The 19,937-nt window shown below is 32.1% G+C and overlaps 2 protein-coding genes across 5 annotated transcripts in view; both read right to left on the bottom strand.

Moving 5' to 3' along the window:
- LOC132720153 (E3 ubiquitin-protein ligase NEDD4-like) overlaps positions 1 to 4,909 on the bottom strand; it is a 34,051-nt gene extending 29,142 nt beyond the window's left edge. For all 4 annotated transcript variants that reach the window (XM_060704192.1, XM_060704193.1, XM_060704194.1 and 1 more), the window contains exons 1-3: positions 4,752 to 4,909; positions 1,853 to 1,938; positions 588 to 693 (exon numbers count right to left, since the gene is read on the bottom strand). In XM_060704192.1, the coding sequence (XP_060560175.1) occupies positions 588 to 693; positions 1,853 to 1,938; positions 4,752 to 4,793 (234 nt within the window). In that variant the 5' untranslated portion in view covers positions 4,794 to 4,909. The remainder of the gene's footprint in view (positions 1 to 587; positions 694 to 1,852; positions 1,939 to 4,751) is intronic.
- A 2,850-nt stretch (positions 4,910 to 7,759) lies between these two features.
- LOC132720152 (histone H1-delta-like) lies at positions 7,760 to 8,971 on the bottom strand. The gene has a single exon (XM_060704191.1). The coding sequence runs from the start codon at positions 8,884 to 8,886 to the stop codon at positions 8,320 to 8,322; it is 567 nt and encodes a 188-aa protein (XP_060560174.1). The 5' UTR covers positions 8,887 to 8,971; the 3' UTR covers positions 7,760 to 8,319.
- Between the last annotated feature and the right edge of the window lie 10,966 nt (positions 8,972 to 19,937).

The following is a 19,937-nucleotide window of genomic DNA, read 5'->3' as shown; positions in this document are numbered from 1 at the left end:
GTGTTCTTTTCCAAAATTCAAATCAAAACTTTTGCAGCAGATATATAGCTTTATTCACATCAAATGAACAGATTAGCAATTCTTCCCAAAGTCCATCACTGCCTTAAATGGTGCATGTATAGAATCTACAGTACAGCTTTAATAATTTTTCCAAAGTCTGCACATACTGGCGATTTTTCTCTCGAAAGGATTGTCACAGTGATGTCACCGAGATAGTTGTGACTTTCCACTTGTCACCTGACTAAATGAAATTCACACTGCAGGATATCGCCATGCAGAAAGCTGCCAAAAATTATGGTGACCTACATTATTTCAGGTAACTGACGACAATCTACATTTTTATACTTATATGATTGTAATGAATGTAAACAAATTGTTCAATTTCTGTTTTAATGTATTAATATTTTATTATAGTTTACTACTAAGTTAAAAAAATTCCTACAGTTGGAACAGAAAATTGTCAGGCAAAATCCACTTGCTACTCATGTTATAGAGATTTCAGCAACATACTAATGCACAATCGTGTAAGTGTACTTATTCCCATAATGAGACTTAAGCGCAAAAATAAGAATGATTTCAAAATCAACCTTTTTGATAGTTGCAGTATGAACAGTATCTATTACTGCTGATTCTCTGTCCCCTCTATACACTGTCTCTCTATCCCCTGTTAGCGATATTCTCACATATGGATCACTGTAATATATGGCATATCCTGTTATCATGTGGTAGTGTGCTTACTGATTAAAATCAATTATCATTTCATTTGAACTAGGGATGGCAACGAATACAAAAATCAATACTCGAATACTTGGTCATTTTTCCGATCGAGTACTCGATTACTCGTATGATTTCCAGTAATCTTAAAAGTTTATCTCACAGTATCAACACCGTCTGCATGCTACTTTCATTTTCTATTTAAATTCGTAACTATCAATAGGACTGCACAGGAGACAAATTAATTAAAATTAAATCAACAACATCATATTTTACAATGTTTTAATTAATACAATATCAAGTTTTGAAACATGTATAACAGTTCATATATCTTTTTTCTTCTTGACATAAAATAGACTGATCAGCGGCAACAAAAGTTTATAAGTACTAGTTTCTAAATACTAGTTACCCTTATTCTTATATTCATAAAAGCAATCGGCCCTTTGTTGTTTTCAAAATAGTTACTTCCGCTACAAACTGTTACACAATAAAAGATAACTGAATATCATAAGAGCTGGATGACATAAGTGACACAGGTGCGCGTGTCAAACTGTTGATCGTCTCGTTTTTTATGATATCATTTTCGCACCTCTGCAAAGATGTTTTGATTGCATTTAACAGGTATTTAATGAAGATACATGCATATCTTGGAATTTCTGAACTAATTGGACACACCAATCATTCTAAATGTTAAAAAAATTTAAATTATATATTTTTTTCTGAGTAATCGAATATCAATTTTGTTAACCGATAATCGGACGTTCGATCGAGTACTTGGTTAACCGGTTACTTGTTGCCATCCCTAATTTGAACATATTATGCATCAATGTAATATACAGCATAATTATCTTGTTACTGTGTGTTTGTGCGCTTACAGATTAAAATCAATTCATTATTTCATTTTTACAGTTTTCTATTTAATTTGATCAGTGTTAAAATAATTAGCTTCCCTATGCTTCTTCCTACTTACTGGTTTACCATACATAGTTTCCTAATTTCCTGCTCTTTCTTCACTGATATCTGCAGTCGCAAAACCATGTCATATAGGGGATTTTTCAAGGAGATAAACTGATAAACTATCTGGTAAAATATTATATGCATATGCCTTAAGCAGGTTTGATAATGAAAAAACACAAACCTAGCACCAAATATATCTTTTTTTGCGAGATTTGTTCCTGATACAACTCGTATTCTCAGAATCTTTGTACTTCCATCTTGGTCTGTCTACAAACATAAGATAAAGCATATTCAGTTAAACAATTTATCAGTACATGTAATATTTTTCTTGTTTACAAAACCATTTTGCAAAATTTTAAGCCTTGATACTATTTAAATTATAAAATTTTACTCTAATTATCTAAACTGTGGAATTGGCAAAAACAAGGTACAAAATTTCAGGTCATTATCATTGTGGCCCCAATTTATCAAAGATATATTCTACTTTTGAATAATGAACTGTGGGTATACAACTGCATCACTAGTGCCTGGTGAAGACTGGATTTGTGATAATGCTATAATGAAAAAAATAATAAAATTGAAATAAATTTATTTCAAAATTTCAGCAGATAATATAATCGTCAATAATGTGATATTAATATTGTATCTTATTACCCCTCACTTTTTTTTGTAATGTTAATTTCCCATAGGTCTCTGGGAGTTATTCTTACTGTTAATGCAAGTGTACCATGTGACTTGGAATTTTTAACAGTATAAAATTTTGGTAATGTGTTGTTTTTTTTCCTAAAAAAATTAAATGGCCGCCATTTTGTTTTACCAATTCAACCTCTTTTTTATGAAGTTCACCATGAAGGGGGATTCGTGGGGCACCACCAGAGTGACAATGACACCCAGAAAATTTAGTTGTTTGCATCCTACAGAGTGCTTTTAGCTTCTTAAATACCGTTTTCAGCTGAAGTTATTGCATAGGAATAATTAAATGTCTGTGTCAAAATAGAACAAGCAAACGATCAAAGCATGCAACAAAGGATTATTCATTGAATTTAATCAGTGAAATATAACAGATGTGATAGACAGATGTATGGTATCATCGTAAATGACCATGTGATGAATATTCTGGATACAGTAGGATCAGATTTCACAGATCATAACCATATAAATGGGCTAATGTTTTGATTCTAGGGCTATTGATGAAAAATCTTGTATTGATATATAGAGAGTAAAATATCTACAATATATCGATATATTGACATTGACAATAGATACAATGAATAACATTTAAATATTTGTTACAAAACAAATTTAATTTGGGATCATGGTTTTATGGATGCTTGTATTAGACATTACAAATGCTACAAACTAACAGAAAGTTTCTTTTTTCATTTGAAAACAGAGTATAAAGTTCAAGTTAGCCAAGAAAACTGGAAAAGGGTGACTTTTCTAATTAGGTATATTCATAAACAGAAATAAATTTTTTCCACAGTGGTTTGAAATCTTCGTATCAATAATAATAATAAAAATAATAATAATAATTAAAATAATAATAAAAATAATAAAAGGAAAATGTGTATCTTTGCCGGAGATTCTTTTATTTTTAGGGTTGTTTTGTTGTTGTTGTTCTTTTTGTCTTTTTTTCTAGTAATACAGAATTGAGTAGCCCCATTCATTATGTTGGTACTTTTTACGAATTCAAATGACGCAGATTTAACAAATAACTAAGAAACTTTCTAAGAATTTAAGAAATATGTATACATTCTCGTCAGTTTTAATATAATATACATAATTTATTATATAGATAGCAATTGCAAAATGACAGTATCAACGCCCAGGCCGTGTGTATTAATCTATACTAAACATTTGAGTTATTGCCTGGATACCCTAGCATACATGTAAACTTTTTTTGATGATCAAGTGGGAGATTTTTCTTCAAAAAGAGGGAGATTTTAAAATTTGCATTAAACAAAGAAGAAAGTTCTGATATCAAAAAGAGGGAGATTTCTTTAATTTGTGGAAATACCCCTTATTTTAAGAAAAATGTTTGAAAATATGACTGCAGAAACTGGGAGTCTCATGCTTAAAGTGGGAGAGTTCACATGTATGCCCTAGCTCCTGATTTTCACTAATTTATTCACTATATAAAGGACTAAATAAAACATTTGCAGATGAAACAACCACAAAACCCGTTTCCATTTGGCGAGTTAACAACGGAATTCCCACAGTATATGCTGCAAACTAGTGAGATTTATCGATAAACTACCGTTAGGTAGAGTTTTAGCGGTGTAAAACAAAAAACGTTGACATGAGTAGGAATTTGTAAGCGTTGTGCATTAAAAACATATAACTTTCTGAATAATTTTCTCTTAAATTGATTCTATTTGATAAGCTTTGCAGGTATGTAATTTTTTTCAAGAAATGTTGAGTTTAAATAAATATTTGAAGCCGTCAAAGTTAGCGACGAGATTCTGGTCGCTGGCACATACACAAAGAAGGAAAACTTTCCGCATTATTTTGAATCGTAAGTGGGTTGTGCGCAAAGGGCGACCATCGTCTATATAAAAAAAGCCCTAAAGCGCACAATTTGTCCGGCTAATTGAACCCGTGATATCATAGGAACTGAGTATACTGGGCATGTAAAAGAACCAAGGGGTCTATTCAATAAGAGCTAGGGACTGGTTCCCAGATGTCCTTGTATCTCATGGCTTTCTCTGAAGTGACTAGTCTATAGTCATGTCCTCGTCCCCGCGAGGGGTTTGACATTAATGGAAGATAGATGAAAGGTGAAGTTCAATGAGGATGCTAGCACTATTCCCCAAATCAAAATAGATCTGCTACTTTTAGTTTTAACATTCTATCATTATCAAGGCCCAGATGACATTAAGATGTTGTATGTGCCTCCTTAGCAGTGTTCAGTAGGACCCCCAAATCACCGATAGATACGCCATCTACGGGTGCATATCTTACTCTTATCAAGAGTGGGTGGGGAGACGTCCGAATTAATTCGTTAAGGAATATTCCTTCTTATCTTTGTGGGAAATGCAATTTAATCTGTGACAATTAGAGATAATAATTTTAACTCTTACCAGATCCTCTGACAGACCATGAATTTCATCGTCCGATGACATCTATTTAATATCCTATAATATTCAGTATCTGTTTATTATTTACTTTTTTGACCGAGATTGTAAAAATAACCCGTATGTAAATTCGGTTATTGTCGGACATTTACGCCTGAAACCTTTATTGCCACGCCCACTTGTCACATGCTCAAGAGAAATTTCAAAATAATATGATTTTTGGAAGCGGAAAATTTTGAAATGGGTTAAGTGACGTTCATATGTTTCTATGCCAATTAAATAATTATATGTTATATCATCCTTTACATGTACATTTATTGACGGACTTTACTTTAAAATAAAAAATTGATGTAATTAAACTCCGTGATTTTATGTACATTTTATGTATCTATATAAAAGAGTTATATATGGAAGGTCGATTTTGACTCATGACGTAAATTATAGATCTTGGTGTCCTCTTTCAACTGTCAATTATTTCAAAATTAGCAAGAAAATTTACCAGTAATACAAAGTTTGTTTTTCCAGGTATCTAGTTTTAATATGTATATGTGTATTCATCATACGCGGGATGGCCAAAATCACAGCTAGAAAACTGGGAAGATGATTATGATCACGGACTTTAATTGATATAAATCCGTGCTGTTACATACTTTTGTGTGATGTCATTATATTGTTTACTTTAGCTTCAAATGGTAGCTTGACAGATAACTTTTTTCAGTGCAAAAATGTACCGCAGTACACGCTTCCATGGCTTCAGTATTGAATATTTCTTTTTTTAAAGAAAGAGCAAATATATATGTTTAGTAAATTTAAAGCATATTACCGAACGTTAGTAGCGCTGAATATGAACAGGAACGTTATATCAACATATAATATGTCAAAGTGGTATTCCACTACTTAATTCCATACAAAATGCTTATTCACTATAATTGTACTAATTACCAACATGCAAAAAAATGCTAAAGATAGGTTAAAGCTACAAAAATTATGGTCAGTAAGTACTTCTTCAAAAATTCTAATAAAAATTTATGACAGAAGAATATAATCGCATATTTTTGTTATTGGGTTACATTTATTGTCTACCTGTAATTTCTAACAATCTCCTGAATATATTTTTATCACACACCCGTGCCGATTTTGCGACTCCGTAAATATGGTATTGCACGGCCGTGCATATATTTTGACGTGACGTCATTAGCGTTATACAAACATAGTGTAAAGACGCGCTAAATGTTAGCGATATACTATAGGCGCGTCAATGAAAAATGACTCTTATTTCACTTTAAACGGTCTTTATTTTGGGTATGTGATAAATAGAATATTAAATTCGTGTAAGTTCATAACTGAATTTATTGCACTCGTTGAATAAAATAATATTATGCTCGCCAGAGGCTCGCATAATATAATTTTATTCAACTCGTGCAATAAATTCAGTATTGAATTTACACTCATTCAATATCATCTATATATGTATATCTATTACATAATCATGTATGCCAAAAAGCATCTAAAAACCCAAGCAACGTCGCTGATGTAATATTTACGGGGGTGTCTGTTTATAGAGTGCTTATATTTTTTTCTTTATTATTTTTTAATCGCGTTTCTTCCAACTGTAACATTATATAACAGATTTTTAATTATTTCTTCCAAACTCGTGCTTGCATTAAATTCTTTTTAAAGTAAGACATTACCTCTGCTAGAGTCGGAGTAAAATAATAAAATTCATTGAGCGTATTTCATTCTTTTATAAATAGTTTTGAGCTGTATTTGTGTTGCTTTTGTGTATACCACTCTTACTTTTTGGAAGTTCTTTCTTAGTTGCCAAGACACCTTTTGGTTTTTAAAGGACACATCATTCATATTTGTTGATCACAATATACATACTTGGACACATTTTATCTGTTGCATTGGGGCTGTTTCTTTATTTTGTGTTATTGTTTTTGTTAAATTGTAGAGCAAATACTGAAATTCATTCCTACATAAATGATTCTATCAATGTCAAGGGATGAAACTGGTGTGTTTACGGTGTTCTTCCTGCGACTTTTGCGTCATTAGGGCGCACTGAACACCGATTATCGGCGTTTGTTTTGTGAACGCAGTGACTCCACGTGCTGATGGGGTCCTCACGTCGAACCTTACTGGACCCTGCGGCGTTCATGGCGTCTCTACCACTGGCACGAGTATCGGACCTGGGAAGAAAATATGACCACATTAATAAAACAAACCTTGTGTTCAACTTAAATGTGCCAAAAACCACAAAAATGTGAAATATGAGCCCCCTTAAAAACATACTATATAAGTTAATATACTTATATTTCACTTTTTTTTATTTATTAATTTTTATTTGGTTTTGATTTTTGACACATTTAAGATGAACACAGAGGGTGTTTTTTTATCAATGTGGTCTCTACTGCGTCCTAAGATTGCCCTTGTAAACGCAGTAAGGTCGCAAGTCAGGTGTGACGGGGAGTAAGATAATATACCTTATCTGTACACTCATAGCGGTATCTGTTTGGTTTTGTCTTGGTTTCTTTTTTTATCTTTTTTTTTTGGGGGGGGGGGGGGAGTTAGAGGTAGGGGCGTGGGTCAATCACAAAGTAGCTCATTTCTGAGGGCTTTCAACTAAAAAATTACCATCTGACATCCTGTTAAAGTACTATTTTTACTTTTGAGTGGGTTGCGGCGGTTGCACTTATCTAGTGCAAAACGACTCAATTTAAACGTATATTAACCCGGATCGTTGTGGAAACTCTTTCATAAAAGAGTAACTTTTTAATACGTTTATACCTAATTATACTTGTATCAACGTGTCAGGAAATAAACCTGTATAGACCAGAGAACTGTCAGACAATCAGTACAATCATAACGAATCAAGAAGTTCTCGAGTCAATACAAATTTATGCATCATGAAACGTTAAATCACTGACAATCTAGGAAATATGTATGTAGTTTAACTTAAATAATTTCAAACACACATAGTTACAAGAACAGGAAAAGTGAGCAGATAAACAACATTAAATGTTTACGATTTATTTCAATTAACAACATGACTCAGATAGAAAACAATAAGTAAACTTAGCGAATCTATTCCAATATATGTTGCATATACACTCACAGAGTGAAAAATATTATCAAATGACGTCATTTCAAATTTATACATATGAACACGAAAGAATGCATTTAATATGAAATTAACAAATGAAAAGATGAGATGATAATAATGATAAATTAATGTAAAAATGAGAATGTAAAAATGGTTAAAACAGTATATTGTTACATCGGAGACTGTCAGGAACACAACGATAATCCATGAAGCAAATGTTTTGTGCACAAACTTTGGTTAATGGATTGTCGGCACAATAAATATGTATTTATGTAATGTCCCATATCTCTGTAATTTCATGTACACCGAATTTATCCATTTTACACTGTTTGTAAAAAGAGCTGCCTTTTTGAGAGTTAGCGTAAATAATGAAAAAAAATCTCCTGGATGAACTTCAATGAATAATTTACAAATATGTACACCACTCTTTATACAAAGTATTTACATTGTCACTGTCCAGCAGTTAATTGTTCACTTTTTCGCTGCTTTCTTTGCTGCCTTTTTCGGTGATTTCTTTGCTTTCGGTTTTGCTGCCTTCTTAGCTGGGGATTTCGCCTTCTTTGGTTTCGGTGATTTTGCCTTCTTGGGAGTTTTCGGCTTTTTAGGTTTAGCTGCCTTCTTAGATTTCTTCGGAGACTTTGCCTTTTTCGGTTTTGCTGCTGGTGCTGCGGCCCCTTCAGCAGCTGGTTTCTTAGCCTTAGCCTTCTTTGCCTTCTTTGGTTTAGCAGCCTTTTTCTTTGGCGCTGCTTTCTTTTCGCCAACACGGAACGAACCCGACGCACCTGTACCCTTTGACTGTTTCAATTCGCCTTTCTTTACGCCACTCTTCAATGCGATCTTCAGTCTGGAGTTGATAGATTTCTGCTCGGTGCCGACGTTGAAGTTTGCCATTACGTGTTTCAGAATGGCCTGACGAGAAGAGCCTCCCCTTTCCTTCAAAGCTGTGATCGCTTTAACAATCATGACGATGTATTTTGGATGCGTTGCCGGCTTCTTTGGCTTAGCCGCCTTCTTTGCTTTAACTGGTGTTGCGCTCATGATTCCTGAAGATTCGGTAAATCCAACACGTAGCCTACGGTTTGACAGTTGTTAACCTGAGTCGAGTTAGCGTTTGTTTACACCGCGCAGCCAATCAGATATTTATTAATAGCGCGCGGACGTGATAGAGAGCACTAGCAAGTGCGCGAACGATTTACTTGTATTTTATCGTAATTTGACATATTGTGTTTGTTCATCTAAATTTATCATTAAATTGCACGTAACAGAAAATATGTCAGCGTTGTTTTATGCTGTATATCATAAGTAGATACATTGAATTTTATGTTTCAGGTCAAATTTATGCATGTCAACTATTATTTAGTGAGAATTTTGATGATAAAGTTGAAAATTTAATATACGAAAACAGCAATTTCAAAGTTTGAAAGCTGCGTATTTAAAAATAATTGAATAGCAAGTACATTTTTCACCAGAAACATTTAATTCAATCATTTCTCTAAAGATCTGTCGAAAAATAGTGCTTTTAAAGCAGTTTCTGGTGATATGCGAAGCTATTACTTTTTACCGACAAAGCACAAAATTTCGAACGAGTCGCCATTTTGTCTTGTTTTTACTGATTAATATATGTGGAAAATTCTTCAAAATCATTTTTTCAGGAGGCTTTAATTTGTGAATTTTGGTGCATAATTTAGGTTTAACTTCATCTGTATATTGTAATTGAAAGCATTTGTGCTTTTACAGTTGAAAATGAGCGAGAAATTGATAAATACGCGATCTTTGAATAGACGAGTTTCAAATGCAAATAACAATGGAGGTCAAATATTTAGCTTCAGTTTGAGGAAAATTACCAAGATTTTTCGCTTATTCTGGTCAATTTTTAAATGAAAGTTCACAATATTTTACTAGTTTAGGAATCTCCCATGTATATTTAACCATGTCGTGTTCGTAAATTAACTAATTATGAGTGAAATCTAGAAAAAATGACTTATTTATTATTGTAACGCATTGGGCGTCAAGCTGTAAACAAACGTATATAAAGTTTTTTTCTTCGTATTATTTTTTCACAAAGAATTCATGCTTCAAGCTGTAATTTTGAAAAATAATACAGACGTGAAAATAATAACTTAAAATATAGTAATATTAACGGGTAATGGTCAAGCAACTGATTATTTTCAAACGTACGTTTTGTTTCAATTAAATAATATTGTTGTGATACGTATACAGAGGCATCATCACTTTCTTTGAAACTTGATCATAGGATGAAAACCGTTATAATTATAAAATCAACAAAAATATTAAGAGACGCTTAATTCTCAGTTATATTTAATACTTTTCGAATAATAATAAAAATATATAACTTTTTGTATATTCATATAAATTAAAAAAAAACGAACTTAATGACCTTTAATTTATGACCAATTGTTTAATAAAACTAGGAGTTGAAAAGGTATGAAGATTGTGTGTTTTACATATAAATTTCATAGAACATGCAAACGAAGTGGATTTTTTTTTAAAAAATACAGTGTACAGAAAATGCCTAACGATAGAATAATTATTTTACATTGATACACTCGATCAGCCTGAACGAGCTTTACGTATACGATCAATGTTGATGGTTCTGTTTGTGAACTGTTTGCACGAGTAGCTCAAATTGTCTTATGAATGTTATAAATAAGTTATAAATATATAAAATAAATAAAAACGATTTAAAAGGTTGTTGTTTTAATTTTTTACATGAGTCATGTATCACGATTTAAAGTCATTATATTTATAGTGACCCATAAGGCGTACAATATTTGTGATGACAGTATAAGTGATCGATATACGGCAAACTATTGTACGGGTGGAATTGCGCGTGCATGATTTGTATGTATAGAGATTTACTCTTTAAAAAAACGACTTTGTAGTTTAGCCGGTTACGCTGCCTGATAACAGATTAATATAACAGAAGTTGTGAGTGCGATCTCCCGAAACCCCATCAACTGATACATTTAAAGCAGCACGTTCTCATATGCATGGCATATTAGTTCCATTTAAAAGCCCTTCAGATATTTTGTTACATCAATTATACTATAATGACTGTATAGTTTGTGAAGTGAATTTATTAATGATTTAAGCCAGCATAGACATTAATTAACTGTCAGAAATGAGATCAAATATGCTGAAATAGATTTAACTCCGTTAGTTACACATATGATAGAAGTACAATGTATATGGTTTATTGTGGCAGTAATATAGTAACTCATATTTTCCCGTAAATGCAAGCATGCATTATCTGTATTATATATTTAATTGATCATTTTTTTTATTAAAATTAAAAAAAAAAAGATTTAAATTCGCCGTAGCTATAGGCCTTCTTCAGCGGCATTTATTATAGCATTTTGACATCCCAACTGTTCAAGTGAGTTACATTGTATGTATGCCTGTTGGTATGTTTGTTTTTCAGCCGCAAAATAACTTTGATTATTTCATTTCATCTTTAAGTTATGCAAATGGAGCGATGCCAGTCGCCGACAGCAGACGGCGGTAATGACGTATACATTTTCTTTCGAGAAGTTGAGTTCCATGACCATTACTTTGTTCTCTATACACTAACGAGTTACTCGTATTTTGTTGTCAAATTAATTGTACCGAGAGCAAAGAAAGAAATACTTCGCTGAGTTTTCCGCATCACTAACCAATGTAATTGAACGTGTTATCGTTAAAACACTACTTTTTTATTTTTGTAAAATACCCATGCATGGAACAGCTCTGTCGGAATGGTCAGTCGTCGCGTACTTGTATGAGCAAATATAAGTACCGATTGTGGTTGAGGTCATATTATAAGTTTAAAAAGAAAAAAAGTTTTCGAGATAACTGTAAAAATATATAACTGCAGACGAATATGATTAACGCGGTGATGCCCTTGGGTTACTGGTGTCATTTCAGCGTCGACTCCCCATTATGTATTCTTGCATAAATTGACGGGAAAATATCATTGGACAAATCTGTAAGTTATATATATATATATACTGACAAGCCGGTTCAGGATAATCCGACACACACTCCTATACATATGCAGCATTCCAATCCGCAATTTGAAAACGTCACGCCACAGAATATGGCAGAGGCTCCAGTACCAAAATCACATGTGCACAAAGACACAAATCAATTTGTACAGCAAGATACTGAGTTGAGGCACTATGAATCCCATCAGCAGCCTCACACATTAAATAACACAGAAATATACGGTGTAAATACAGAACACAAATCGTATACGAACACAAATACTGGGGACCGTGCGAGTTCGAGCTTTACATTATCTCAAGAGAACAGCAACGGACATTTTGTCTCAGATCCAACACATACCAGCGAATCATGCCTCATTAATACTTTTTCAAATGAGAATGACACATTCACTAGTACATCCCTGTCTGATACAGCAAATTTAATATCGAGTGCAATTGTTGTTAATAATGAAACTCAATATTTAAATAAAATACTCACATCTGTTTTATCACAAGATAATTCAGTCCCAACTGACAAACACCAAAAGACAAATAATCCAAGCAATTTGAGTAACGATACACAATTTGTAAACACTTCCTTGAATTCAGTACACAAAAATGGCTCGACACATACAGAAAAACAATCAGGAGTATCTCATGTTTCTCGTGCAAACAACCGTAGTATGCGTAGATCAGTGTCAGCAAGTCCATATAGAGGAGTATCTAATAATAGAAGTAAAAAAACCCACCAATGCTAATAATAGACAGGTGGAAAACCCATTGTCAGCTGAGCAAGGTCATGTGTCTAAAAATATATAGGATGAACTGGAGGAGGTGCGCTTGCGCTGTGTACTTTTAAACGTGCAAGGTCTAGTTACAAAAAGAATAAATAAATTAAAATCAGAGTTATTAATAAATATCTTTAAAGAAAATGACATTATTATGTTTACAGAAACTTGGACAAATGAATTTTCAGATATTTATATGGAAGGGTTTGAGCATTACGTTTTAAACAGAACTCTGACTAAGAGTACATGTAAACGCAATTCCGGGGGTGTTATCATTTATGTAAAAGACTATCTTGTATCCGAAAACACGTTGTTATTTACAAGTCAAGATGATATTATATGGATCAAAATTTCTGCTGAAAAACTCTGTATTGAAAAAAGATCTTTTGGTCGGGTTATGTTATGTTTTGCCCGACGACAGCAGCCGACAATCGGTAGTTGAAAACTGTATTTTTGATCGATTATTAGATTCCGTAGTATACGGAGAAAATAACTGTGAAAATGATTGCTATTTGGCCTTATTTGGTGATTTTAACTCGCGAACATCTACCCTTCCCGACTAAGTGTCACATGACATATGCGATCACATGACTATGCTACCAGAAGATTATATAGTTGATACAGAAATGCCGCGGTCGTCTCAAGATCAAGGTCATGTTAATAATAATGGACGGCTATTATTAGATTTTTGCCGACAGACTGGTTTAAGAATTTTAAATGGTCGAATAGATGAAGATTTAAATTTAAGCAAATATACATTTGTTAATCATCGGGGTTGCAGTTTGATAGATTATGTATTATGCAGGAAAGAAATGTTTACGTTAATTGACAGTTTCAAAGTTGATGATCCAAATATTTTATCGGATCACTGTATTTTATCATGTTGCTTTAAATTTAATAGAATTTGTACATTACAGAATGTTAAAATACACAATCAAGTACAAAATTTTGTTGAATCAAAATACATATGGAAAAATAGTTTGAAAATGGAATTTATTGATAGTTTGAGTGATAATGAAGTATCACAAAGTATTGATTTGTTGTCAAATGAAATTTTAAATTGTTGTACATATGATAGTATTGATAATTGTCTTACTAATTTTGAAAATATATTAGATAAAGTAGCATCACCTATTTTAAAAAAGAAATTAAAACCACAGTCGGACGAGATTGTTTATAATTGTGAGAATGATAGTCCATGGTTTAATGAAGAGTGTTATGAAAAGAGAAATAATTTTTTACATACTCTTAATGAATATAGATTATTTCATTCGGATGAAAATAGAGAAAATATGGTAACTGCTAGAAAAGAATATAAATCATGTTTGAGAAAGAACAGATACAATTATGATAAGGAGAAAACATGTAAGCTTTTAGATAGCAGATTTAAAAATGCACGTCTTTATTGGTCTATGTTGAAAGAGTCTGCAGGTATAAAAAGATCAAATATACAATTATCGTCTTTTGAGAGTTATTTTAAAGCTGTTAATAATCCAAATGATGTATTTTTTAATCCTGACGAAGAAATTTTATATTTTAATGAAAGATATTGTGATAATGAGTTTAAAATTATGTTCGAAGAATTAAATACCATCATTTCAATAGATGAAATTTATTTAGGAATAAAACAACTTAAAAATAATAAATCGGGTGGTCCGGATCTTATTTTAAACGAATTTTTTATTGCTGGTAAAGAAATACTTGCTCCCGTGTTATCTATTTTATTCAATAAAATTTTTGAATTAGGATATTTTCCAGAAAAATGGTCTCAAGGTTATATTATTCCTTTGCATAAAAAGGGCAGTATTAATAATGTAGATAATTATAGAGGTGTTACATTACTTAGTTGTTTGGGTAAACTCTTTACTCGTATTTTAAATAACAGGCTAAAATGTTGGGCGGAAAAATATAATGTGTATGTCGAAGCCCAAGCTGGATTTCGTTCTAATATGAGTACTACTGATAATGTTTTTGTTTTGAGTGGGTTAATAAATCATGTATTAAATCAAGGTAAAAAACTGTATACATTGTTTGTAGATTTTAGCAAAGCTTTTGATTATGTTACAAGAGATAACTTATGGTATAAAATGATAAAATTAGGAATCAGGGGTAGAATTTTAGATATTATTATGTCTATGTATAAGTCTGTTAAGTCAAGAGTTAAATATTTAAATGAGTTAAGTGATGAATTCACATGTACATTAGGCGTTAGACAGGGAGAATGTTTATCTCCTTTTTTATTTTCATTATTTATAAATGATATAGAAGACATTTTTCTGCAAAATGGAGAAAATGGTATTGATGTTAATATGTTTAAGATATTTTTATTGTTATATGCTGATGACATTGTTATATTTGCAAATTCAGCTGAAGAATTACAAAAGTGTATGAATCTACTAAATGATTATTGTAAAACTTGGAAGATGAAAGTTAATGTTTCAAAAACTAAAGTAATGATTTTCAAAAAGGGCGGTAATTTACCAAGAAATTTAGAGTTCTATTTCGATGGTGAGCAAGTAGAAATTGTAAATAAATTTTCGTATTTAGGTATAGTGTTTACATGTGGTGGATCACTTTCAACAGCACAAGATACATTAGCAGGTAAAGCAAGAAAAAGATATTTAGATTAAACCGATATTGTATATATTCTCTTTGATATCTCCTTAACATAAATTGGATTTATTTGACAAACTTGATACCCCTATTTTAAAATAAATTACTGCAGCGAAGTATGTGGTTTTACTAATAATGCGGCAATTGAAAGATTGATAAAAAAAGTCTTAGCGGTAAAGAAAACAACTAAAAAGGGATTTTGTATTTGGGGAATTAGGTAAAACAAGCTTAAAATGTACACATTTTTTAAATATTATCAAATTATTGTTAAAACTTATTCATTCACATGAAAACAAAAATGTTCATAGAGTTAATCATATGTTAAAGAATGGTTATCGAGATTTTTTTTCAAATAGAGTAAACTGGTGTTCATCAATAAAAGAATTACTATGTACTCTGGTTTTCTTTGATGCTTGGCTACAGCAAAGTGTTGGCAACATTGATCTATTTTTATATTTTGTAAAACAAAGAATAAATGATCAATTTATACAAAATCGGTATAGTAGAATTAATGAATCAAGCTGATCTTTATTTTATAGAAACATAGCTTGTTTTCAATCTAGAATTTTTCAATGTTAACAAATTTTGTCAATCAATGACCATATTAAGAGAATCATCCCATAGATTAAATATGGAAGCGGAAAGGTGGACAAGGCTTATCAGAACACCAGTTGATGAAAGAAAATGTAGTGTTTGTAATTCACTGGAAGATGAGTATCATTTTATCATGTAATGTTTCTTATTTACCAATCTGAGAAAAAATATATTAACAAAAAGTTCTGGAAACGCCCAAATATGATAAAGTTTATTGAATTGTTAAAATCTGAAGACAAAAAAGTTGTACAGAAATTAGGGTTATTTATTCACAAGGCTTTCATACTCAGAAATGAATATTTTTTCAGTAACTAATAAAGAAAATGAATTTAATATGCACATGGTAGAATATAATTAATGTTTGTAAAAATTATTCATGTAAGATTATTTACCTTTGTCTTATAACCTTTGTTTTCGCATTTTTCTAAAGGTTAGAAGATGTTTATTGGTAACATTATTTTTCAACCTGTATTATGAAAGGATATATATCATTACCTTGCATTTCATTTTCGTGTAAGGTAGGGTAGAGAAAATAATGATGTATATATATAACAGAGCAATATGTTAAGATGTAAAATGATTTATACGTGCAGCCATTATATGTATATAATTACATTTCTTTTATATGTATCTAAATTAAATACAAGTTTATATATGTTACCTCCTCCCATATAGATTCTTTTTGGGAATGTATGGGTGTCATATTGCTTTTTGTTAAATTCATGCACTGTTCGTTGTATGTAGATATTTGTGCTATGTTTATCCTCATGGGCTTTTTAGCCTAATGGAATATTGAATAAAACTTTGAAAACTTTATATACGGTTTTAAAATACGCGCGATTCTGTACACACGTCTTAAAACATACTGAACTTATTTAAAAAACAGGCACGTATATATGTGAATCATGACTATTAAAAATCATATCTGAAAATGATTTTGAACTACAAAATATGTACATGTGGTTGTAGCCTTAAATTGAATAATATCAAATCCTTTTTATTTCTTTTTTTCCAAGCAGCAATCATCAAATAACAATTGAGATATAAACAAAATGAAATTGAAGGCTGCGGACGAGGTAACGTTAGTTATCAAAATCAGTCGTGTTCGTGTATTTTTATTTGCTGATTTTTAAAACACCAACTTATTTAAATTATGATAATTTGGTCATTCTCTAGCTGACATGGTTGCTTATCACGTGCATTAAATTGTGTGTTAGTTTTAATTTGATGTTTTATTAACAAGATATGCCTATATTAAGTTCTATCTGTTCTGTCCTGTATAAAAAAGTTGAATAGGTCGAGTTTGTAAATGCTTACTAGTTAATGTCTGTACATAAATTTAATGTTATAAATCAACATTTTTGTTTAAAGTTCGGACTGCAAAAATTCCTATTCATAAAGATTGAAATATGTTAAGAATTGTAAAGATAAATCTGTTTTAATGTGAAATGTAAGTGCTGTTTTGCAACACAGAAAAGTGGCAACATGGTATGCATATAAACAGATTCTGGCTGAAATAAGGGTTAAGTACGTACATGTATGTCAACTCTTAATCAAAACTGAATTATTCAAATTCAGAAGATTGACGGAAAGAGCCAAAAAGTTGCGATTGCAAACGGGGCAAAATGAAACCTATAGTCAAACAATACTGTATAGCTGTCATGAATATAAAAGGCAACGCCAGAAATCTGAACAATAACTTTATCTACTGTAGATATTTCATTTATGATATAGGCCTAATTGTAGTAAATGTAGAAATCTAGTGTTATAAATAAAGTATATTTAAATATTTTGACTTTTTTCATGCTGTAGCACTTCTGTAAACGACAGGTACATGAGTCTTTTGAAAAACTAGTTTTGAAGAAAAGAAGAAAAAAAGCGATCAGTCTGATCACATTTGTCGCATGCGCTGTTAGTCAATTTGGTCACAGGAACTTGAAATTCTATCAATATTAATGATAATATCCAAAATATACCCCCTATACAGTATAAATAAAAATAATATTTATACTGTATAGGGGGTATATTTTGGATATTATCATTAATAGCGAGCTCGACGAGCTGGCCCGAAGGGCCTGCTCGCAAAGCGAGCTTTACGGTAACGCGAGTACCTGCTAAGTGATGGTTTTGAAAACTTTCGTCCAAAGTACCGAATTGGACACATCGCAACCTTTCGAATTTAAAGATAACGATAAAAACTGAGGAATTCTGACTGAAAACGGATGTGTAGACTGGTCACCCGCGCATGTCTATGGGAACCACAATTGGACAGGGAATCAGAATAACGGAAGCTGTGTATAAAAAATAAAAATCGAAGGCGCCATATTGTTTGAAATCTGATAAATCAAAACAATTTTTTGTCGAATTTTGTTGTGAAATCTATCTAGAATGAAAGATAATGGTCTAACTAAGAAAATTAATCCGAACACCAATATATTTTATTCAGTCGTTAACGCTGTACAGACGTTTAAAGTATTGTTTACGTGACGTCACAATGTAGCGCCAAACAGCACGTGCAAAACAAACAAATCAAGTACGCTATTTTAATGTCGCAATCGTTTTAAGTTTTACATTTATTTCACTTTAAATAATCTTTATTTCGCTTGAAAAATTATAGAGTAAAATAAAATAAACAAAGTTTTATCAACGTTTTCAAAACTCGTTATTCATTTCACGACAGGGGCGGAGCCATATTTAACACAGTACGTGTGACGTCACACGCACTCGTTACTGCATTTGAAATAAAAATGAGCGATTATTTCATACTATTTCCGTAAAAAGTACATCGAGCTCGCTTTGAGGCTTTGCCTTTTTCATATTATTGATAGCGAGCTCGACGAGCTGGCCCGAAGGGCCTGCTCGCAAAGCGAGCTTTACGGTAACGCGAGTACCTGCTAAGTGATGGTTTTGAAAACTTTCGTCCAAAGTACCGAATTGGACACATCGCAACCTTTCGAATATAAAGATAACGATAAAAACTGAGGAATTCTGACTGAAAACGGATGTGTAGACTGGTCACCCGCGCACGTCTATGGGAACCATAATTGGACAGGGAACCAGAATAACGGAAGCTGTGTATAAAAAAATGAAAATCGAAGGCGCCATTTTGTTTGAAATCTGATAAATCAAAACAATTTTTTGTCGAATTTTGTTGTGAAACTATCTAGAATGAAAGAAAATGGTCTAACTAAGAAAATGAATCCGAACACCAATATCTTTTATTCAGTCGTTAACGCTGTATTGTTTACGTGACGTCACAATGTAGCGCCAAACAGCACGTGCAAAACAAACAAACCAAGTACGCTATTTTAATGTCGCAAACGTATTAAGTTTTACATTTATTTCACTTAAAATAACCTTAATTTCGCTTGAAAAATTATAGAGTGAAATAAAATAAACCAAGTTTTATCAACGTTTTCAAAACTCGTTATTCATTTCACGACAGGGACGGGGCCATATTTAACACAGTACGTGTGACGTCACACGCACTCGTCACTGCATTTGTAGACTGGTCCCCTGCGAACTTCTAAAAATGGGAACCATAATAGGACAGGGAACCAGATTACTGCATTTGAGATTATTTCATACTATTTCACGTAAAAAGTACATCGAGCTCGCTTTGAGGCTTTGCCTTTTTCATATTAGAATTTCAAGTTCCTGCACGATTTGATGAGTGATGCTTGTTTCCTGTATGTCGTTACTATATACTTTGTATCATGTATAGCATGAGACACAAAATGAATAATAGGCCAGTACGTCTTTTTTTATTCAAGGGCCATAACTCAGCAAAAAATTGTTCAATCGTAAACCCCGAATTCACGTTAGTTTGAGCTGGAACAAAAATAATATATAAATACAATGTATGTAGATCTATATTTTTGGTCCCAGGTTCAAGCTACCGATCAATATTGATCCAGTACACGTAAAGTTTAAAAAAGATGGCATTACTGTTATAGGTCTTATATAAATATCCTAAAGTGACCAGAAAAGATACATATAACGCTGACAAAAATCATTGAACTGGAAAATACCGACGTTGTCCTTGGTACTGTAACCGAATAAATTGCACCAGCAGATTTTAGGAGACAAATTTTGTGACGGTTGGGCAGAC

The sequence above is a fragment of the Ruditapes philippinarum genome, unplaced genomic scaffold (genome assembly GCF_026571515.1).
Source record: "Ruditapes philippinarum isolate M1 unplaced genomic scaffold, ASM2657151v2 ctg744_1_1_1_1, whole genome shotgun sequence".
Taxonomy (NCBI): domain Eukaryota; kingdom Metazoa; phylum Mollusca; class Bivalvia; order Venerida; family Veneridae; genus Ruditapes; species Ruditapes philippinarum.
Note: the sequence above shows the minus strand (reverse complement) of the source record. Positions and strands in the feature narration are given on the sequence as shown.